The 23,306-nt window shown below is 43.2% G+C and overlaps 1 protein-coding gene across 2 annotated transcripts in view; it reads right to left on the bottom strand.

Annotated features, from left to right (window-relative positions):
- Nucleotides 1-22,067, bottom strand: part of LOC125917047 (ATP-binding cassette sub-family C member 12) — a 62,250-nt gene extending 40,183 nt beyond the window's left edge. For both annotated transcript variants that reach the window (XM_049623304.1, XM_049623305.1), the window contains exons 1-9: nucleotides 21,929-22,067; nucleotides 21,406-21,639; nucleotides 19,972-20,145; nucleotides 19,369-19,516; nucleotides 16,035-16,183; nucleotides 13,510-13,617; nucleotides 11,207-11,482; nucleotides 6,999-7,070; nucleotides 4,466-4,590 (exon numbers count right to left, since the gene is read on the bottom strand). In XM_049623304.1, the coding sequence (XP_049479261.1) occupies nucleotides 4,466-4,590; nucleotides 6,999-7,070; nucleotides 11,207-11,482; nucleotides 13,510-13,617; nucleotides 16,035-16,183; nucleotides 19,369-19,516; nucleotides 19,972-20,145; nucleotides 21,406-21,639; nucleotides 21,929-21,979 (1,337 nt within the window). In that variant the 5' untranslated portion in view covers nucleotides 21,980-22,067. The remainder of the gene's footprint in view (nucleotides 1-4,465; nucleotides 4,591-6,998; nucleotides 7,071-11,206; nucleotides 11,483-13,509; nucleotides 13,618-16,034; nucleotides 16,184-19,368; nucleotides 19,517-19,971; nucleotides 20,146-21,405; nucleotides 21,640-21,928) is intronic.
- Between the last annotated feature and the right edge of the window lie 1,239 nt (nucleotides 22,068-23,306).

The following is a 23,306-nucleotide window of genomic DNA, read 5'->3' as shown; positions in this document are numbered from 1 at the left end:
GTACTCCATTGTGTATATAAACCACAATTTCTTTATCCATTCATCAGTTGATGGACATTTAGGCTCTTTCCATCATTTGGCTATTGTTGAGAGTGCTGCTATAAACATTGGGGTACAAGTGCCCCTATGCATCAGTACTCCTGTATCCCTTGGGTAAATTCCTAGCAGTGCTATTGCTGGATCATAGAGTAGGTCTATTTTTAATTTTTTGAGGAACCTCCACACTGTTTTCCAGAGTGGCTGCACCAATTTGCATTCCCACCAACAGTGCAAGAGGGTTCCCGTTTCTCCACATCCTCTCCAGCATCTATAGTCTCCTGATTTGTTCATTTTGGCCACTCTGACTGGCGTGAGGTGATATCTGAGTGTGGTTTTGATTTGTATTTCCCTGATGAGGAGCGATGTTGAGCATCTTTTCATGTGCCTGTTGGCCATCCGGATGTCATCTTCAGAGAAGTGTCTATTCATGTTTTCTGCCCATTTCTTCACTGGGTTATTTGTTTTTCGGGTGTGGAGTTTGGTGAGCTCTTTATAGACTTTGGATACTAGCCCTTTGTCCGATATGCCATTTGCAAATATCTTTTCCCATCCGTTGGTTGCCTTTTAGTTTTGTTGGTTGTTTCCCTTACTGTGCAGAAGCTTTTTATCTTCATAAGGTCCCAGTAGTTCATTTTTGCTTTTAATTCCTTTGCCTTTGGGGATGTGTCAAATAAGAAATTGCTACAGCTGAGGTCAGAGAGGTCTTTTCCTGCTTTCTCCTCTAGGGTTTTGATGGTTTCCTGTCTCACATTCAGGTCCTTTATCCATTTTGAGTTTATTTTTGTGAATGGTGTGAGAAAGTGGTCTAGTTTCAATCTTCTGCATGGTGCTGCCCAGTTCTACTAGCACCCTTTGTTAAAGAGACTGTCTTTTTTCCATTGGATATTCTTTCCTGCTTTGTCAAAGATTAGTTAGCCATACGTTTGTGAGTCTAGTTCTGGGATGGAACTGGAGAGTGTTATGCTAAGTGAAATAAGCCATACAGAGAAAGACAGATACCATATGGTTTCACTCTTATGTGGATCCTGAGAAACTTAACAGAAACCCATGGGGGAGGGGAAGGAAAAAAAAGAGGTTAGAGTGGAAGAGAGCCAAAGCATAAGAGACTCTTAAAAACTGAGAACAAGCTGAGGGTTGATGGGGGGTGAGAGGCAAGGGAGAGTGGGTGATGGGTATTGAGGAGGGCACCTTTTGGGATGAGCACTGGGTGTTGTATGGAAACCAATTTGACAATAAACTTCATATATTGAAAAAAAACAAAAAAACAAAAACAAAAAAAATAGAACTACCCTATGACCCAGCAATAGCACTGGTAGGAATTACAAGTAGATACTAATTACAAGTAGATACTACAAGGAATACAGGAGTGCTGATTTATGGGAGCACATGTACCCCAATGTTTATATCAGCACCTTCAATAGCGAATTTATGGAAAAAGCCTAAATGCTCATTAGGTGATGAATGGATACAGAAGATGTGGTTTATATATACAATGGAATAGTTCTTGGCAATGAGAAAGAATGAAATCGTGCCACTTGCAACAGTGTGGATGGAACTGGAAAGTATTACGCTGAGTGAAATAAGTCAATCAGAAATCATATGTTTTCACTCATATGTGGATCTTGAGAAACTTAACAGAAGACCATGTGGGAAGGGAAGGGGGAAAAAATAGTTACAGAGAGGGAGGGAGGCAAACCATAAGAGACTCCTAGAACAGAGAACAAACTGAGGGTGGATGGGGGGTGGGTAGGGAAGAGGGGAAAATGAGTGATCAGCTTTGAGTAGGGCACTTGTTGGGATGAGCACTGGGTGTTGTATGTAAGCGATGAACCACGGGAATCTACCCCAAAAACGAAGAGCACACTTTACACACTGTATGTTAGCCAATTTGACAATAATTTATATTTAAAAAGAAAGAAGAAAGAAAAAGAAAGAAAGAAAGAAAGAAAGAAGCAGACTGGTGTTGGTGCATGAATAGACAAAGACAATAATAAATAAATAAATAAATAAATAAATAAAACAACTGAATAAACAAACAAAAAGCAGAATCTGACACATAACTACAGAGAACAAATTAATGGTTGTTGGAGGGGGAGGGAATGGGCAAAATGGCTGAAGGGAGAGTGGGAGATACAGCCTTCAAGTTACAGAATAAATAAGCCATGGGGATGAAAGGTGCAGCACAGGGTATCTACTCAATGATATTGTAATAGAGTTACATGGTATCTGATGGTAGCTACACCTCAGGTGAGCATAGCATAACATACAGAGAAGTTGAATCACTATGTTGTACACCTGAAATGAATGTAACATTGTGTGTCAACTATACTCACAAAATTTTTTTTTGAAAAACCAGGGGCTTTAAAATCAGAACAATCTGCATTTGGTGGGTTTTTTGTTTTTTGTTTGTTGTTTAATGTTTTATTTATTTTTGAAGGAGAGAGAGAGAGACAGAAAGTAAGCAGGGGGAGGGGCAGAGAGAGAGGGAGACACAGAATCCGAAGTGGGCTTCAGGCTCTGAGCTGTCAGCACAAAGCCCAATGCAGAGCTCGAACTCACAAGCCATGAGATCATTACCTGAGCCAAAGTCCGACACTTAACAGACTGAGCCACCCAGGCACCCCCAGAACAATCTGCATTTGAATCCAGCTGGGTAACCTTGGAGAAGTGACTGTACCTCCCTGATCTTCACTCTCCACTCTATAAAATTGTGTTAATAATTCTGATTGTGTTGTAAGAAGGAAACAAGAACACATATGTAAATCCATTAACACAATTTCTGGTGCATAGCAAATTCTCCATCATTGATGGTTACTATTAATATTATTACCCTTGCCAATCTTTAACTATGAGATTCAGAGTGCTCAGCACATCTTCATCCCTTTGACACCCCCACCCCCATCTTAAGCTTCCCTTCACCTTCCTTCCTTCCTGGGGCCTGAGAGCCACTATGTTTGCCCTAGGAGCAAAGCCTCTGCTAGAGATGCCACATACAAAGGATGCTTAATCCACCCTACCAGGCCCAATTCAAGCACTACCCTCTCTTTCCTCTCATGATTTCTGCTGTCACTGAACAATCCAGCACAGCCTCCTGCCACTTGGCACATTCCTTCTTGGTGCACTGTTATTTCTATACATCTCTTACAGCCCCTTCCCGGACTTGAACATCTGAGGGGTAATGACGCATCTGAGCCACCCTTCTGTCCCCCATAATCCTTCATGGCCCTGCATATTGCAGGTATTTTGTAAATATTTGCCCTGACATTCTAAGTGATAAGGATAGGAATACCTCCTACTAGCCTGCTACTGAAGAAAGAAAAGCAATTCCAGGTGGGGCAGGGAAGAGGCACAGGTAAAGTCAGGCCAGGAAATGTTGAGCAGAGCAGTGCAACTGGTGCCAAGGACTCCTGCACTGATCAGAACTTCCTGCCACTCTTGAGCCTCCTGGCAGCAGGATGCCATGGCCAGGGAAGATGAGAGGAAGTAATAGACCTCTTGCTGGGAACTCACACATGCTGGCCAATGTCAGTCAGCAAGGACAGTTTGTGCATTCAAAAAATAAGATATGAAAGTCCAGACCATAACTGGAAAGCTGACAGCAGATTTTGAAAGCCAACTCCACTAGTCTTTACTTCAGCATCATGGAGCTTAGGGAGGTTTCAGGGGGACCCAGATGTCAGGAAACACCAGTGAGAATAAATGATGTTACCCTGGCATTCAGGACTCAATCACTGCCATTTAATAGCCTTGACCTTGGGCAGGTCAACTCTCCTTCTAAGCTTCAGCTTCGTCATCTGTAAAATGGGGATATGATGCCAGGATCTCCCTAAATGGGTGTTTGTAGAATTCTCATTAGAGAGAGAATGTACACAGCAGCATACCAAACCCAGCAGAGAACCATAGAAAGCTATTATTTTCCAGAGCTTAAAGATAATGGCACAAAGTGTATACAAAAATTATGACATGAACTTTGTTTTTATTCCATTAGATAATTTTGAGGACATTAACAGCAATATATTCTTGTGGTTGACTGATGTCAATTAATAATTTCAGAGCTGATTAATTGTGTACTTGCTGCTCACAATTTTGAGCAGTTTTGGTTACTTGGCCTAAAGCAAATTTCCAGATATATCTTTCTCCAGTCAGACTACATATGCACTCTCACAGAGAACCTCAGAACATATGCTACTGTGTGCTGGGAATGAAGTGCTGATTCCATCCATTTCTTAGAGTGTGATCACAAGTCTGCAGAAGGCACCTCTCCTGAACTCTTGGGTTAGGAAGAGAAAACCAACACTCACTTGGCTCTGATGAGTGTTTAATCAGAATTCATTAAAGGAATTAGCAATCATTACCAATGGCATAGGCATCTGTAGCAGAAGGAATCAAATACTGAAGGGCCTCATGCTTTCAAAGTTAATATTACCTTTGGTGATCATACTTTTCTCCAAATAGTATGTTTTCTCTCACATTTCCATGAAAGATCCATGCTTGCTGGGAAACATAGGCCACAGTCCCATTGAGTGCCACGATCCCTTGCTGTAACTGCATCTGGAGTAACAAGACCATAATGCCTTCAGAAGCCAAACCTCACAGACTTCTCTTCAGGGACCCACTGCACACTTGCCACCCACTTATTCTATGAACATTAATTATGATGGTGCAAGAGGGTCAACAAGATGTCTTGTCCACATACTGCAAAGCCCAGATGTGTAGAATGATGGTCTCAAAGTCAAAAACCTACAAGGGGCCAGGGAGGAATGTCACAGAAGAGGCAGTGGTGAGTCCTGCTGTAGGCCAGAGAGGCCACATGGCACCTTGGTGCAGCCAGAATAAGATGCCTTCTGAAAGGACTCAACATCACAAAGGCTTCCTTTTGCAGGTACACTGGCTATATCCCACCCCCCTCAGCCAGGCCCCAGGGGCAGGGCATAGCCTACATGGCTATGGATGGTGGTCCTGGTGTGTTCTGTCTCAAGGAAGCAGCCTCAATTCAGCCTGCACATTTGGTGCAGGGCCTGGTACCAAGGATGCAGGCCTGGTGCAGCCAGAATTTCTCATTCTTCAAGAGGAGTGGAAATCCAATTTCATGTAGCACATTGAACAATCCAATTAAAAACTTGCATGTGCTCTAGTTTGTGACCCCAAGTACATAAGTGCACTTAAGATGATACCACACTGTGGGCATCTGACAGCTGGTGGTGAAGCCATGTTCAAAGCTGTCAGGAGAGGACATATGCAAGAGAGGACATATGCAAGAGATGGCTCTAAAAGGTGCTCAGGGCTGATGCAGCAGCAGCTGTGTATTGTGGACAGGAAAGGAAGATAGCCAAGGTCAAGGGATGGGACACAATTTCACCTCAGGAATGTCCCAAGAGACAGAGAACATTAGACTTGGAGAAGAGAAAAAGATAATGACAATAATGGTAATAATAATAGGCAAAATAAATAGGGGCTATGCCAGGCACTGGGTTAAGTGCATACAAAATGCTGGTCACCATGATTGGCCCTGGGAATTATCCTATAACTATTATATACATTATCTTATTTAATCCTCACCACAACCCTCCTAAGCCCCATTTTACGGACAAGGAAACTGAGGTTCAGAGAGCCTCAGTTACTTACCCAAGATTAAATAATGAGCATGAGGCTGAGTCAGGTGTTGAACATAGGCAGTCTAGAGTCCACTCATCAGCCACCCTGCCACCCCCTATCCCAGTGACTATGGTGAGGCATCTAATCTCACCACTGTTACATGGGAGATAGATTCTCTTTTCTCTGAGAGATTCCAAAGGAGCGGAACAAAGGGTAGAAGTTAAAAGGAGGCAAACTCCACTTCCATATATCAAAACTCTCCAAAGAGGGAACTGGCTGTGAAATAATTAGTTCTCCATTGCTGGAGATATCTGAGCAGAAGTTGGCTCATCTTTTATGGGATTCTGTGGAGAGCCTCATGTTATTCGATAGACAATCGGGATGGGTCACCTGTAACACACCTGCTGACTCTAGGGCTATTTATGACAGGCACACACAACAGAATCCCAGGGCATAAGTAACCTTAGGAGCTCATGGGATTCTGCCCCAACTTCCTCCTTCGGACAGGGAAGGAGTTGTCACTCTTTCTGGAAATGAGTCAGCTGAGGCCAAAAGAAGTCACCCTATTCTAGCAGATTCTTCTGAGCCTGGTGTCCTCATTTCTTCAGAGGTTCCTCCTCTCCCAACTACAGGCACCCAAGCTTCTCTCTAGGAACAGCAGGGTGGGAAGAAAGAGGACTTAATATTCATTCATTTGGGATGAGAAACTATATCAATTTAGAGCCTTGTGAATACAATAAATGGCCTGGCATTTTGCTGGGGTCACACAGCTAGAAGTAGCAGACAAAGGACAAGACCCCTGGGCTCCTCCCTGTTCCTACCATGAGGTCTGCAGAGAAGTTGAGGGCACATTGCTGTGTTAGTTGATGCATGCATTCAGCCACTCCATCAAAGAAGGCTTGACTGAGCTGCTGCTGTGGGCAGACACTGGGGATATGGATATGGACAAAGGGAAAAACAGACCTAGAGTCATGGTGAGTCTTAGGTTTCTTGGTCCTTCCCTACCAAGTTGACTTACTGGCCTTTCTAATCAGGATGGCCCAAGTCATGGGAAAAAACATGGATTTAATGACTTTCCTCTTCCTTTGACAAAGGTGGTGTTCTAGGCAAGGAAACAGTCAGTGTTTAACACAGGTCCTTAGGAGACAAACCCAAGAATGTATGAAAAGTTCAGCCATACATGGACAAGAGGCATGGAGCCAATGAGAACATTAACCCCCTGAAAATCACTATCAACTGTCTTCACAGTGTCCAGTGCAGCTGAGCCCAACCACTGGGTCCACTGTTCTCAGAGGATCCCAAACACGGCAGGTAGAGAACCTGACATTTCAGTGTCATGTCAATGTTCTGTCTTCACAGTTTACCTGTCCTAGGAGAGCTGCAATGAGGGAGCTCTTTCCACTTCCAACATTCCCACATATTCCCAAGATCTTCCCCTATCAGAGAAACAGAAAAAAAAAGACACAGTCATTTCCCCAGTTTTTAGAGGGTCTTGGTATGAAAGTGTTGCCCCCAAACTCTGCTGGCCAAAGGGTCACTGTTGGCTCTAAAAGGTGGCAGTTACAGTCTCACACCCCAAACCCAATATACAGCCTGGACAATACAGGAACCTACGTCTTAAGTGTTCTCCTTGGCACAGCACAGCAGAGTGCCCAGAGGACTTCTAGAAATCACATACAAGCACTGATGCAAAACAGCCTTGTGCTGGTCTGGGACACACAGGACTTTACAGGAGTATTGTCCCATGCTTACACTCCAGGAAAGCAAATCTAATAGAACTTAAAGGCTGCACAACCCGGAGGGACATTGGTAGCCTTTGAAGTACAGAGAGTTGAGTGCTTTTCAAAAGTAATTTTTAAAGTATCCTCCACTTGGGTGGCTCAGTAGGTTGAGCATCCATCTTCAGCTAAGGTCATGATCTTGTGGTTTGTGAGTTCGAGCCCTGCGTCAGGCTCTGTGCTGACAGCTTAGAGCCTGGAGCCTACTTTGGATTCTGTGTCTCCCTTTCTCTCTCTGCTCCTCCCCCAGCCTACTCTCTGTGTCTCTGTCTCTGTCTCTCAAGAATAAACATTAAAAAATAATTTAAAGTATCCTTCCACCACACTGAAGCATAACCTGAAATTGCTAAGCAGTTATTCTATTCCAACACTTTGGGTTCATGGATTATTCTACAGCTGCAGATTTACTAATTCTGCCACAAATCATTGTAAGTGCCAGGTGCTGTTCTGGACAGTAGCAACAGCACAACAGAGTAATGAATATGACAGACAACCATTTCGGTCTGTCCTCATGAAGCTTATGTTTTAGTTGAGGGGACCAGTAGTCAACCAAATAAGTAAGTAAAATATGGAGTATGTCAGGTACCTGCCATGGAAACTCATAAAGTAGGGAGGAGGTAGGGAGGAGATGAGGATGGGGGGAACGTTACTAGAAAGGTAAATGTCTTAGCTTGAGTTCTCCCAGAAACAGACCCTGAATCAAAGATTTGAATTAAGGTAGTTCGTTTGCGAGGTGTCATGGGAGGGGGAAGGTGACCCATCAAGGGTGTACAATTATGTTAGCTCCCATGGGAGGCAAATGAAGTTCAATCCTGCTAACAAATTCTGGGAAACTTAGAGTGGTTCTATCCCTCCCACTCCAACGGCTGAGGGAGTAAAGTATAAATAGCCAACAGTGTTTGAGAGCTGCTCCCCTGGCTGTCAATGTCCTGGTGCTTTTTGGATGATGGGGAGGGCTCTCTGGCATAGATACAGATTTGGCAGTTGGAAGGTGGCCAGGACACACAGATGGGTCACTTACAGTATTTGCTACAGGTGACATTTTAGTAGACCTGAAGGAGGTGAAGTAGTAAACCATGTAGATCTCTGGAGGGAAACCAGGGCAGGCAGAGCAAGAATCCATGTGGAGACTTTTGGCGGACATGTGCCCACTCTTGTGTTCAAGCAAATACTGCAGTGCTGCAGATGGAACAACTAAGAACATTCTCATTAAGACCTGCTCTCCGTGATCTCTTAGAGCAAAGATGCCCATGATGGAGCCAGGTACAGCTCCTTTCCCATCGCCTGTCTGCCACCTTCAGCACATGAGATAGCTTCCTGTCATCATGAATTTCTTTGACAAGACTTTATGGAACAGCAGGCATCATGCTAGGCACTGAGGATAAAGTAGTGATCAAGACAGATGTGATCCCTGCCTTATGCAGTCCACATTATCATTGATGCTGCAGATAAGTGAAGCTGATCCATTTATATTTATCTTTGGGAGAGCACAAGCAAGGAAAGGGCAGAGAGAGGGGGACAGAGGATCCCAAGTGGGCTTTCCGCTGACAGGCTGACAGCAGCAAGCCCGATGTGGGGCTTGGGGCTTGAACTCACAAACCGCAAGATCATGACCTGAGCCAAAGTTGGATGCTCAGCTGACTGAGCCAACCAAGTGTCCCAAGTGTCCCAAAGCTGATCCATTTTAATTCCACTAAAAGGTCTTTAAGGAATTGGTGCATTACAAAGAGTTTGGGACAAAGAGATCATGGGTCTGGATCCAGATTCTAGGCATTTGACTCTCTTTTGAATTCTATCCACCACCTGGGGCCAGGTCTCTAGCCTTCTAGATTCAACCTTGTCTTCAGGAGAAAACCCATGAGACTTGCAGCCCCTGGGTTTCTGATTATTCATCTGTCCATTCAGAAAACACCTTTGGGTGCCTAATGCATGCCAGGCACTTGCCTTGGTATAAGGTCACAACCTGTGAACAAGACAGATACACACCCTGACCTCAAGGAGGCTATAGTCCAATGGAATCCTAGAACTAAATTTGGAAAAAACATGGGTGCTCTGAATTTAGAATATTTAAGGGCAACACTTAAGCTGGATTTTTGGCTGTGAGAGGAAAAAGGCAACAATAGCTAACATAAGTTGAGACTTACTATGGGCTTAGCATTTTTGTACAGTATCTCTTTCAGTCCTCACACTGACCTTGTGAAGTGGTGCTATTTTTAAAATATCCATTGAGCCCATAAAGGAAGAGAGGCTCCAAGAGGTTAGGCAATATACTCAAGGTCACACAGCTGGCAAGTGGCTGGGACTGGACCCCAGGTACATCAGGTTCTGGAGGCATAACCTTAATCCACACAACACTGTGTTGCTCCCACTGTCTTCAACTTGTTTCAGAAAACATTGACCATGTCCTTGATGCACAAGCCCAAGCAAGAATCATTGACATAATGAGAAGGAATGCCACTAGGGGGCTAAAAGGCAGCTTCTTTAAAATACAAGAGTAGTTCACTGAAGCCACTCTGGAGCAATTCCAAAGGCCTGGTTGGAACAATCCAGGTGCTGCACATCATAAGCAGGGGGAAGGGCATGAGAAAGCAAAGTGGGCTGCACCCAGTAGGACTTAACAGAGAACCTAGATCAATTACACCTAGCCAACTGAATACTACTCTACACCAGCTATTGAGCTTAGCGTTGCATAATAAGTAGGAACCTCTCCTTCCATAGTGCTCACACCAGAAAGGGTGAGTCAACAAGATGGGAAATTAAAATACTAGGCACAGAATTAATGCTGAGCCCTCGGCAGCAAAATCGGCAAACACTGCCATCCCAGGAGCACTGCTGCTGAGTTCCCAGTGCAAGAGAATCACATGCAGGAGAAGCCAAACATTCCCTAAATGTAGAGCTTTGTCTAAAGACTCTATTCCCCATTCTTGAGGGGAGCAGCCAACGGACTCTGGCTGGCTTCCTTTGCTGGGTTGCTTGTTGATCTTATTTGCTTTTAACAAGCATGGTGCTTAAGAGTACAGACTCTGGGGCCAGGTGTCCTGAATGTGAAGCTGTCTTCTGCCACTTGCTAGCAGTATGAACTTGGGTGATTTATTTAACCTCCCTTTGTGTCAGTTTTCTCAATCATAAAGTGGGAATAGATATAGTACCTACCTCTTAGGGTTATTGGGGTGGTTAAATGAGTTAGTTGTATACCTGGTAAATAATAAGTATTCATAATTTTCAGTTATTATCTATCATAGTACTCCAATGTGAAATTAAGAACAAATCCAAAAAGATTTACAAAAGATAGTCAATTTGAGCCTAGCCACCTGAAATAGATTGTCCATTCAAAATTGCAACTGGCTCCTTTGGAGTTTAAATATCAGTACTGTTACAACTACCATGTTTTGTCAGCTTGAAGAGAATGTCTCCATTACCCATGTACATAGTTTTAAAATTGGGAGGGGTGCCTGGGAGGCTCAGTTGGTTACGCATCCAACTTTGGCTCAGGTCATGATCTCACAGCTTATGAATTTGAGCTCTGCACTGGGCTATGTGCTGACAGCTCAGAGACTGAAGCCTGCTTCAGATTCTGTCTCCATCTCTCTCTGCCCCTCCCCTGCTCGCTCTCTCTCTCAAATATAAATAAACATTTAAAAAAATTTTTAAGTTTAAAATTGGGGAAAGAAAACAGTCTAGAGACATCCCCACACCACCTCCAGCTCAAACAAATCATGTTAGGTCTTGATAAAGTATAGTTGTGTGATACAAGGAGGAAAGATAGAAGGCATACCTATAGAACACATACCCACCTTTCTCACCACAAAGCTTATATTGTGCAGAACCGATGTGGGGCTACCACTTTGCTCCTCTGGGCCAGCAACTTCCTGGGCTGATGATCTCACACTGTATGTCTCTAGCCTCTGTTTCTTAAGAAAACACTTTTTCTGGTTCTGCACTTTCTTTGGATCACTTTTTCTGCTGGTTTCTTGATCCCATGTCAAGGTGGCATTTGCTAAAAGCAAGACAGTATCTGGGTCTTCTGGTTGGGTGATGTAAGATGGGGGGTTTTTATCTATGAGAATTTTCTAAGATTAAAGAGACAAAATTAACTGGGCAGACATTATGCATTTACAAGAATCATCCCAATATATCTTCTAATGACCCAAAACCATAATCTTGGCAATTCTACTTAGGATATTTAGGGAAGATATTCCCCTAGGAGAAGCTGCAGCAGAAATAGTGTACTAGCTCATGCTATCTAGGACAGATGCCTCTTTATCCACAAAGTCTATGTGGGTCACCCACATTGGAGAATGCTGATCTCAGCTACATTTTTTCCTCATGCCCAAGGTAATCAGCTTTTTCTAGTCTTTGGGTGGTGGCTTCATTGCCTGGCATTAATGCTTATTAAACCAAGGTCACATGCTCAGCCTCTGCCATGCCTTCTTCTTAGTAACCACTCAGATCAGTTCAACAAAACATTTGCCAAGTGTCTACCCTGTGCCAAATTCTGTGGTAAACATAAGAAATGAAATTATGAATAAGGCATGATTCTTGTCCTTAAATACATTACAGCCTAGGGGAAGATGGGAACATACACAATAATTTCAGTGAAATGTGACAAGAACAAAACACTGTAACTGCCAAAGAAGGGACACTTGGCTCCCCATCCTGAAGTCTATGTATTGGTGCCTGAGCTGAGTCTGTACAGGTGCTGACAGGAAAAAATGAGGAAAAGAAGAGGAGATGAGAGCCTTATAACAAAAGGTATGGCATTAGCAAAGGCAAGGAAACATTCAACAGCATGGTTTATTAGGGTGAGGACATGAAACAAGCAATTCAGGATTACCATAGAGCTCAAGGTAGGAAGGGGATAGGAAATCAGGTGGAGACATAACTGAGGACCTGCTGATGGAAGGCTCAGGTTCAGTCCTGGAGGGAACAAGTACTCAAGGGTTTCAAGCAGGTGAATATCAGTGGTCAGGCCAAAATTTCAACAGCTCTCTGGGGGCTGAGTGCAACGAGGATTTAAGAAGAACAACAACAGAAAAGGGAAATTGGTTCATAAGTCACCGTGATAATTCAGTGATGGCAGCAGGGACAAAGAAGTTGAGGAGTCAAGAAATAGCATTGTTTCTCTAGTCTAAGTTTTCTGATATCATAATATATACAGCTAATATGATGGTGTTCATTCTTGGGTTTTGTTCAGAAAGTGATGACTTGATAATACCACTTTACAACTCAATCTTACAAACAGTGCCTCTTAAAATTGAGGAAACACAGTGAGCAGGAGGTGACTCAAAAGGGCCCTTGATTAGTTGAATGTGAATAGTAAGGGATACAAGCATCTCTGATGCCTAAGGTGACTTCCAGAATGCTGGCCTGAGTGAATAAAATCATTCAATTAATTCACACATGTCTAAACATGCTGTTCTCTTCTCTGAAACACCCTCATCCTTTTCCTTCCCTTGCCTGAACTTCAAAACCACTTTATGCCTTCTTGCATGTTACATTTCCTTACTGTGTATAGCAATGACTGGGATACCTGGTCCTACACGAGACTGGAGGCTCTTGAGAGTAAAAACTCTCTCTTCCTTTTATTTGCATTTCCTACAATACCTTAAATATAGGAAGCACACAGTACATCTCTGATGAATGAATGAGTGAATGAATGGATGAATGAATGAATAAAGCAACTGAGTGCATAACTGTGGTGTCCCACTACCCTCTTCATCATTACCATCACCACATGCATCATAGGGCAAACCAGGTAGGTAAAGGGGTGGGGAATAGCTCATTGCAAACTCAACCCTACTCCTGGAACAACTTAAGATTTATGACTTGGAAAAAGAGTAGGGGATCAGGAACATCATCTCCATGCATGGAGACTCTGTTTCATTTTTAATAAAAGGGCAGACCACCTTATAAAGTTTTGCTTGTACCACCTTGATGCACATTTATTGATCCAACTCTGAATGCAGGGCCTTATCCCAATGTTCTCCAAACCAATGACCCAGCCCTCCAATGGGTTGACACAGCTTTCCCATATCTGAGAATTTTCCCACCCAAAAAACAAGATCTCTCTTCCCTACTCACCCAGCATTAGTTATACCTTCATTCTCCTCAGAGAGACATTGGCTTCGGCCATTGCTTTGACCGAGAAAGGCAAGATTGCAATTGAAAACTTCATTACATTAAACATGGCAATCACACTAAATGCCTAAAGAACAAAAGAGAGGTAGAAGGTTTAGGATGAGGTGTTGCCTTGGCTCTGAACCGTTCTATCCATGGGAATTATAATTGCTGAGATGAGAAACGGTGGCATAATTGGAATTCTGACTGGAACATTTTTTTCATTTCATGACTCCCAAATCATGGTCTAGAAAAGTAGGGATAGCAACATCTTAATCTATTTTGCTTTGGAATTTCATCAAAACGGTGGGAGATTTATACCCTTGCCTCTGTAAGTCCAGAGAATATAACGTGATAATGTCTGAGTAAGGTCTCTAACTGAATGTCTAGAATTTTCCATCCACGTCCTTACTTGGCCTAGACTTTTCACTCAAAACCCCATGGATTGTCCTAAATTATCCTCTTTCCCCAGTTGCTTCAGGGTCCTCTGACCCTTCAGAGCTAGAGCCTCCTTTTCCATACCATATTTAGCCCCAGGAATGAAGGAAGAAATTTCTTGGAAGGACCTGCTTGGTCCATGCTAGCTACTGGAGAGTGACCTCTGACTCTCCCACCCCCGAGGTCTGGCCTCAACACCCTGCCTCCCCACACACTTGGGACAAGTGTAAAAATCTCTGTTCAACTGGTATTCCCAAAAACCATCTTCCCTCTTCACTGGGGCCTTTCTCACTGAGTCCTGCCTGGTAGGTGGTTAACATCATACAGCCTCAATGAAGACAAGTTTCCTCGCTCCATTGGTGCCCCAGGGGTGCATGATCTCATCTCCAAGATTTCATCTTCTCATCTGCCTGACTTGTAATTAGCAGCTTCTCCCTAACCACCCATTTAAGAAATTAATAACACAACTTCCATCAACAAATACAGAGTGATCCTGCCTGCTGCTGAATGGGCCCCATGGACAGAGCCCTGGGCTTCAACTAATCCTCATTAGTTCTGTAAGGGGACAATGAATAATGCTCCCTTCATCACATCTGGTCCCAAACCCATCCCCAAAGAGAACTCAGCTCCCCCAAGTCCCAGAGTACTATCTTGGCTCAGAAAACCCAGGTCTTGGTCGACAGAACACTCAGGTTGCCTGATGTGAGCCAGCACCTGGGGGGCTGACCTCCTACTGATGTGGCCCTGACAGAGGAGGTGAGTGATTCTGAATTTGAAGAAGTATGAGCCTTGCATTCAGGGGAATCTTGTTCCTCCTCTAGATTTCTTCTAAATCATAATTTTTGAAAATATTAACCATGTGCAATCAGTTTGGTTTTAAATTTTCTTCGGTGCATTCCTGAGGAAAGAATTGTTTCTGTTTGGGATCATAGAACATAGTCACAATAATTGAGAAGCATTCTGTTGAGACTTTGTTATGTCATTGCCATTTACTCTAGCTTTGGGTTCATGACTGAATTCAAGCCCCGGAGTGTGTGACTAAACTCTGTGTAAAGAACCTGAAAAAATAAAAGCACCTCACAAAGAAAAACAGGGCAGTAACAGGACTGACAGCCTCACAACAGATGCCCTAGCAAAAGCATTTGCCTTCTCAAACATCCCCCTTCCCCTCAAGATCCATGATTTTTGGTGCAACTATTGCTCTGTGAGCACACTTGCTTATTTCATTCTCTCTGGGTTTTGTTCTTTTTTTGTCTTGTTTTTATTGACTTTCATCCATTCACTTACCCTTCAGACACTGGATTTAATATCTCAGCTGTTTGTTTATTTCAGCCAGGGGCTGTTTCCCATCTAGCCCAGTTTCTTTACCTTTGAATGCACAGACCCCCTTATAAAAAACCTGAGTATCTCACATTTATCCTAACTCTCCCTCTGAGGCTTTCAGCCCAAATTATCCTGGGCTGGGTGAGCATCAGGCTAATAAGAACAACAAACACTTACATGGCATTTACAATGTACCAGGCGCTGTTCCACGTGCCTTACATAAAAGAGCTCCTTCAGTCCTCACAACCACAGGGACTATTATAACCCCATTTACAGATAATAAAACCAAGCAAGAGAGGTTGAATGAATTGCCCTCTGTCATAGTAGCAGAGTTGGGATTTAGACAAGGGGAATTCTGACCCTAACACCACACTATGTCTCCCAGTACCTATGACTGCTCCCACCCAGAAAATTCCCACAAAGTTTCCTTATTGTAATATGTATGAATAATTATGAATAAAATAGCCCAGTGATCATTTGATTTCAGTTTTGTTTTCCAAATGTAAAATTGTGTTCCAATATTAACTACTGCCCCTGCACTTAGACTGGATGAGAGTCACTGTTAGGCTCTCCTGGGCTCCTTGTCAGTCCAAGCACTTGTTTTTAAAAGTCATGGTAGAATTCTGGCCCTTCTGTGATTGAGTATTCTGATGCCAGTGCTGGACAAAGGCAAGGAGGAGCTTCCCAGCTGGCACTGTCCAGTGTTGGAATGTGAAGGAGGCCAGCTCTAGAAATGGTTCTTACCACTGGGGCGGTGAGCCTGCGTCTCAAGAGGATGTGGCAGGTGAATGTCAATACAATGGCTATGGTAGATGCAATGGAGGCCAGGGCTGAGTTTCCACTTTGAACAAATCCAGCTTTTTCCAGTAATTTCCTTTCCCTCTTCCTTATATCTGTAAATAGAAAATGGTCCATGATGGACTTATTTTGCGGCACTAAGAAATGCATCTATCCTTGGGGCACCTGGGTGGCTCAGTCAGTTAAGCATCCAACTCTTGATTTGGGCTCAAAACATGATCTCAAGGTTTGTGGGCTTGAGTCCTATGTCAAACTCTGCTGACAGCGTGGAGCCTGCTTGGGATTCTCTCTCTCCTTCTCTCTTTGCCCCTCCCCACTAGTGCTATCTCTTTCTCTTCTCCTTCTCTCTTCTCTCTCTCTCTCTCTCAAATAAATAAATAAACTTAAAAAAAAAGAAGGAGAAGAAATGTATTTACCTTTGCCTGATCCTCCTGCAAGTGAGTGTTAAGGACTCTGGTAGTGAAGTTTAAATTAGAGTAAGCACAGAAAGCTCTGGGAACAAACTGGAAGCTTAGTGTCTGTCAGCTGCCATATTGGATGGTTTCTGAGGTCTCTTGCAGTCCTGAATCTGTGTCAGGATTCATACACTTGGACGCCTACAGATGCCAGGCAAGTAATGTAAATGAAGGGAGTGGACAGAGAGTAAGACCAGAAGGAGGGTGTGGAATGTGGCAAAATGGGGACCACATGCCTCAGTGAAAGGGGCAGCCACCTCTCAGTGCAGAGCATCCAGGGTCACCAGATCTTCAACTGTTCTCAAGTCTGGGATCTGGAATTTTGTGGGACACGTTTCCACCTATAAATGTTGGGAACTAATTGAAAGTTTTAAATAAAAAGCACATGTGCCAGCCTGAAGGCTGCCAGATTGGGGCTCCTGTCCTGTATCCCAGGAACATCTACAAAAGCCCAAGAGCATTTCTCCCTTTCATAAGTCCAGTTGGGGTCCATGCCTCTGCACTGCTCACAAATTAAATTCAAGCCTCCTTCTCCTGGTGTTTAAAGTTCTTTACTCTAATTCCAGACTCTTCTGCAAAAACCCTTTCACACTAGCAACATGGCACCATTGCCATTCTTGCTGAGTGCTCTTCTGAACACTGCACAGTGTTCTCATAGATCACGCTCATCACCATGTGAAAAAAAGAGGCTATTATTATGCTCTCTGGCAGGACAGGAAAGTCATAGCAGGTTAAGTAACTTGCCTTTTAAGTAGTCAAGGCAGAGTTGGAAACCAGTTCTACTGCAATCCAAAACTCTGGTGTCCATATGCCCTTTGCCTCTAGAATACACAGCCACCTCCTTTTCCCCAAGCACACCCTTGCATATCCTTCTCTAGGCCTTTGCTCCTACTGGGGGTCTTCCCCAGCTCTGTTTGTGTCTGAATCCTTGCTATTCTTCAAGGCCTTTCTAAAATGCCACTTCCACCATGACACTTTTCCTGATCTCTCCAACCTGATATGCTCACCCCTTCACCCCCTGGAGCTTCTCTCCATTTCCCTTATGGCATTTTCCCGATTTTAACCTATAGTTAATCCATGCTAATTCAACAAATTTTAACCTGATGTCTACTGTAGGACAGGTGCTGTGCTTGGTGTTGGAAAGTATAGGAGTAAACAGGGTTTTAGCTCTCTTTCAGTAGGGAGACAGACAATAAAGAAATAAACAAATTCTATCATTACAAATTTGTTGGGTGATATGAAATAAATGAACAGGGTAAAGTGAATTAAAGGAACTGGTAGGGAATGGACTTGCTTAGGACTGTGGTCAAGAAGGTATCTTTGATCAGTTACATCGAGAGAAGGGACAAAGTCAACATGAACATCCATCAAGAGAGCATTTCAGGCAGAGGAAACAGTAACTGCAAAGATCATGAGGCATGAATGAAGATAGACAGGAGGTTCACAGGGCTCACACGAGTTATCAAGGGTTAGGATAAGATGTGATGAGCTCATAGAGGTCATCAGGGGCCAGATCACATTGGATCTAATAGGCCATTTAAAGGAATTTGATTTAAATCAAAAGTCCTAAATTGGAATAATCTAAGTGTAATAAGAAGCCACTAAATATTTTTAGCAGGGAAGGGCAGGATCTGATTGACATTTTTAAAAGGTCACACTGGCTTCTGAGAACATAATGGATTTCAGGGGGAAGGAGAAAAGAAAGTGTTGCATCTAAAACTTCTTTCCATAGTCCAGAAGGGAGAGAATATTGGTTTGCACTAGAGTGACAGTGGAATGAAGAGAAGCAGACAGATTCCAGATATAGTCTAAAGGTAGAGCCAACAAACTTATAGCTATTATTGAGCTTAGTTAGCTCAAACTCCCATAATCTTAAAAGCAGGGACTCTTTCTAATCCTTTTGTGCATCTCCCATGACCTTGTACATAGTAGGAAGTTCGTGAATATTTATTGAATTAAACGGACTCAGGTTAAATTGAGTCAAATTAAATTGAACGAAGTCAAATGGAATCAAATGGAATCAAATCATTGTACTAAAGTGAGTTTAATGTGTGAGGAAGTGTGTCTGGGTCTTCAAGGAAGGTCGCATAGGGCTGCCAGCATCCCAACCTGCGACACTTCCTTTGGCAAGCTCAGAAGCAAGTTTTCTAAAGCCACTCCTTAAAACACGGATATACAGCTTCAGGCCCAATTGCATGCTGGTCTAAAAGTGTAATTGTAGATCCAGAGAGTCAATTGTAACAGTGGTTCAGATCATTAACCGGCCAACCACCTGAGTCTATGTCAGCAATTATGTAAATGTCCCTGCAATTAGATTTGCATTTATAGTTGATTGAAATGGTTTTAATATCATCTTTTTAAAAAAAGCTATATATGTATCCTCTTATCTGTGCAAAGAATATCGAGTCAGGAGGTCATTCAATCATGATGAAGTTGCTGCAAGCAAGGAGCTATATATGTAAGTGTGAGTATATGTGTGTGTGTGTGTAGACATCTTCTAAGTTGAGGAAATAGCTTGAGGTAGCTCTTCCTCTCTTCATAATGTTTTAGTGTATTATTTTTGTAAAAGGTAACTGGTCAGTATCAGCATCCACATGCCTTTTTAAAGGCTAAACCATATGTCATTCACCTGCTACGTCCTTGGGCTCACCAGAACAGATGCCTGGGTCTATTAAAATCTTTGTAATCCCTTAAAAAGCCTGAAAAGGAGCTTAGAGGGGCCCCACATCCCCCCTTCTGGAATTCCTGGCCCCCAGAACCTTAAGAACCCTTTAGAAGAGTACATTCTACAGGGTAAGTGGTTCTTCAAGACCTGTGCATCCTACCTTGAATGGTATTGGTAAAAGATTTCTCCCAGGCATACATTTTAATCAGCTTGATGCAAGTCAGAAACTCATTCATTGTCTGAACTCGCTTGTCTGTCACTGAAATTGCTGATCTTCGAAAAGCTGAATTGAGCTTAGCCATAAACATCTGAAATCAAGGTACAAAGTGTTCAGAGAGAATTGCTGAGTTGCAGTTGGCCTAAAAATCCAGAGATTGGAGTATAAGTGCCAGGGAAAGTTCTAAGGGAAACTGGACTGAGATTCTCAGTCATCCTTGCCTTGAGTTGTGGTAGCTGATATGGACCAGGGGACACCACTGGGGATCAGGAAAGTGATATAAACACAGGAATTGCTAGTATGCAAAGAGAGTGCTGGAGACTATGACAAACTGAAAGCCATGCCTCCCTCCCCCAGCACATTCAAATTCAAGTTCTTAAAAAAAATACAATATGCCAACAAAAGAAAGCACACCTGTAGGCACAAAGTGGGGACACAGGCTTCAGGTCCACACCCTGGAAATAAAGCCTTCTATCCAATTGAGTGAGAACATGTGTGCACAATACAAGCATACAACAGTTTATAGTTGCAAAGACCTGCCATTACCTGGATGGGGATGAATATGATGTACACAGATATCCCGATGAGAGCTGTGGGCCCCAGAATGAAAAAGGCATACACTGCACAAACAGCCATTAGGATCGGGATGGTGGCTGGCAAGGGACAAAAGAAGGCAGCTTCAAACAAGGAATAACTATCACTTGATAGTATATTGAGCACCTGGAAAGAAAGCACAAAGGTTCAGCTTTGGAAGTGTCACCCAAACATTTCCTCAACTGAAGGCTTTCAGAATGGTTGAGGGGTCTGAGTAGAGAAGAAAAACTGCCTTAAATGGAGAGGGGTGCGGCCTGGGGACCAACATGATAAGTTTTGTGGTTCCATTCTGATCTGATCTTGGAGAGGCTGATCTTTAGGACAGAGAGTCCCAGTGAAGAGTAATATTGCCTTCTAAAAGCATACTGGAGAGATGGCTACCTGCCTAACCTTTATCTATCTCTCCTTGTTCCTGCTTTATTCAGAGCTGTAGCATGCCCAGCTAAAAGACTACATTTTTCAGCTTCTTTTGTGGAAAGAATGTGGCCATGTGACTGTGTAACACATGTCAAATGGGAGTTTGGGAATTAATTCTTAAAGGGAAGCAATTCAACTTAGAGGACATATATCTTTGCTCTTCTCTCCCTCCTCTTACCAGCTATCTGAAACATGGTTGGGATGACTGGACCTCCAAAATCCATCCTGAACCATTATGAGAGCCATGTGCTAGGATAGTGACAAAGAAAGATAGGAAGATACAGAAGTCCCCATACCAGCCCTGAATTGGTCTGGTCCAGACTCCTTTTGAGAGTGAAATAAATTCATCTTGCTTAATCTACTGTTATTTTGGAATTTCTTTTTCTATGCAGCTGAGTTCATCATAAGATGCTTTAGGCATACTGAAAGAGCAACTGTAAGAAAGAAGCAAGTCCCTTACCTCATGCCACCTGGGATTCCCTTGACTAAGAAAATTTTATTGTGTAAATGCTAAGAATCTTATTACTAAGATTCAAGGGCTTAAGAATATATAAGTTCTGAAATCCAGTAAGTGTAGTCTTTATTATGGCTTTGGCACCCTAAATACTATAAAATCAGAATTATTGGATCCATTGTTCATTCATTTTCTTTAAATGCCTGTGATGTGTTCCTTACTGCCTCAGTGTCCTCACTAACAATCAAAGGGATTGGATAAGGTCATCCCAAAACCCTACCTCAACTCGAACAGGGAAAAATTTCCAAATTCTCCAGCTTGAATAGAGCCCTCCCTTCATTGAATTCCTCTCATGTTTTGAGTCTTCCTCACTTCATTTAGCAGGGAGATGGGATATAATGGGCAGGATATTGGAAAAATAGAAGGAAGTCATATGCATTATCCAGGAAGTACATCTCACTCAGAGTCAGGATTTAGGATTTAGTTTTCTAAAATTAAACTCTGGACCAGCTTACCTCTCCAACAGAGATGTGTGCCAGCGTCTTGAAGGACACCAGGTTTTCAAAAACCAGGGTGGAGACGGCCACCTTCAACCGGATTGCTGTGCGGTAATTTATGGCCCAGGCAAGGGCCCAAAAGAGCACTTTGGTAAACTCAGTAGCAAAAAGGGCTATGCACAGGCCAATGCCAACCCAGACATTCCTAGAAATGCTCTCAGTCTGTTGGAGGATTTGGTGAATGAGAACCGTCTGTAAAATAGCACAATGGAGAGAGGAGAGGGCCGCTGGAGGTTGAGGTTGGTATAGGAAGCCTCAGATAATGTCAGCAAACTGATTTTATGAGGCAAACTTTTTAATTAATTTCAGTGGTTGCTGCTGTGCTTGACAAGGATTAGCTTTATGAAAATTTGCCCCCAAGGAGCTCAAAGATAATGACAATGTGCTAAACCCACCAGCTCGTAGAGAAAGTAGCTAATGACATTCTTTGTCAGTCTGGGGACCTGTTTGACAAGGCAGAAGAAGGGCCACCCTCACTCACCGGCCCTATGGCTGCCATGATAATGCACAGGATGTTGGCCACAATATCCATCAAAACACGCGTCCTCTGGAATTTCCAGACCACTCGGCCCAGAGAGGCTTTCTCAGGACCCACCCTTTCCACCTCTTCATCCCAAAGGATTCGAAATCTGTGATGAAAGAACAGGAAGAAGGAAAGGGACTTACATTTCCACTTGCTGTTTGAAGCTACTTCAATGGACAAACCTCGCAAAGGTGCTCAGCACAACCCTCATCCCTGGCAGTGGTGGCTCCACACAAGCAACAGTGACTCTCCTTTCTTCTTTTCCAGGGCAGATGGGATACAGGAGGGGCAGGAGGCAAAGCCTTGGCACAAGCACAGGCTGGTATCTAACACTTGGGCACTTTCCAGACCTTCATTTCCTGCTCCTAGTGCCCATCTCTGGCACAACACCAGTTCCAATAAAAGAAAGAAGAAAGAAAGAAAGAAAGAAAGAAAGAAAGAAAGAAAGAAAGAAAGAGGCACAGAGGAAGGACCAGAATAATCTTCCCTAGGACAGGGAGGAGTTTGTCCATCTCAGAGATCTGAAAGAAGGGCAATGAGACAGGAGTGTGCTGAAGGAGAAGGACTGACATGATACTGGGAGGTGAGGCAGAACAAAACCCCATGGGACCCGTAGTTCTGAGAAAGGAGTTTAGGTTTCTTTTCAAGAGCAAAGGAAGGCTTTGCAGGTTTTTAAGCCCTAGTGATAAGATATTTTACATATCTAAAAGAGCATTCTGGTAGCTGTGAGACTAGTGGATTATTATAGGGAGGAACAAAGGCTAAAGCAGGGGACCACAGCAGGAGACTGTGACATCTGGGAGAAGTGGCCTGGATTTAAGAAAGTGAATTTTGGGAAAGATGAACAGAGACAACATAATGCACTGATGAACCAGATGTGGAAGAAAAGGGAAGGAGGATTAAGGATCCCAACTTTCTGACTTGATCAACTGTGTGAATGGAGTTTGTTGAGAAGAGGAAAAGAGGAAGAAGAGAAGAGCATCATCAGGTTGGGGCCCTGGATCAAGAACACAGCTTTAGACTGTAATCATCAAGACAGTATGGTACTGGCACAAGAACAGACACTCAGATCAATAGAACAGAATAGAGAACCCAGAAATGGACCCACAAACATATGGCCAACTAATCTTTGACAAAGCAGGAAATATCCAATGGAATAAACACAATCTCTTCAGCAAGTGGTGCTGGGAAAACTGAACAGTGACATGCAGAAGAACAAACCTGGACCACTTTCTTACACCATACACAGAAATAAACTCAAATGGATGAAAGACCTCAATGTAAGACAAGAAGCCATCAAAATTCTTGAGGAGAAAGCAGGCTAAAACCTCTTCGA

This window comes from Panthera uncia, unplaced genomic scaffold, assembly GCF_023721935.1.
Source record: "Panthera uncia isolate 11264 unplaced genomic scaffold, Puncia_PCG_1.0 HiC_scaffold_1427, whole genome shotgun sequence".
In the NCBI taxonomy this organism is placed as follows: Eukaryota; Metazoa; Chordata; class Mammalia; order Carnivora; family Felidae; genus Panthera; species Panthera uncia.
Note: the sequence above shows the minus strand (reverse complement) of the source record. Positions and strands in the feature narration are given on the sequence as shown.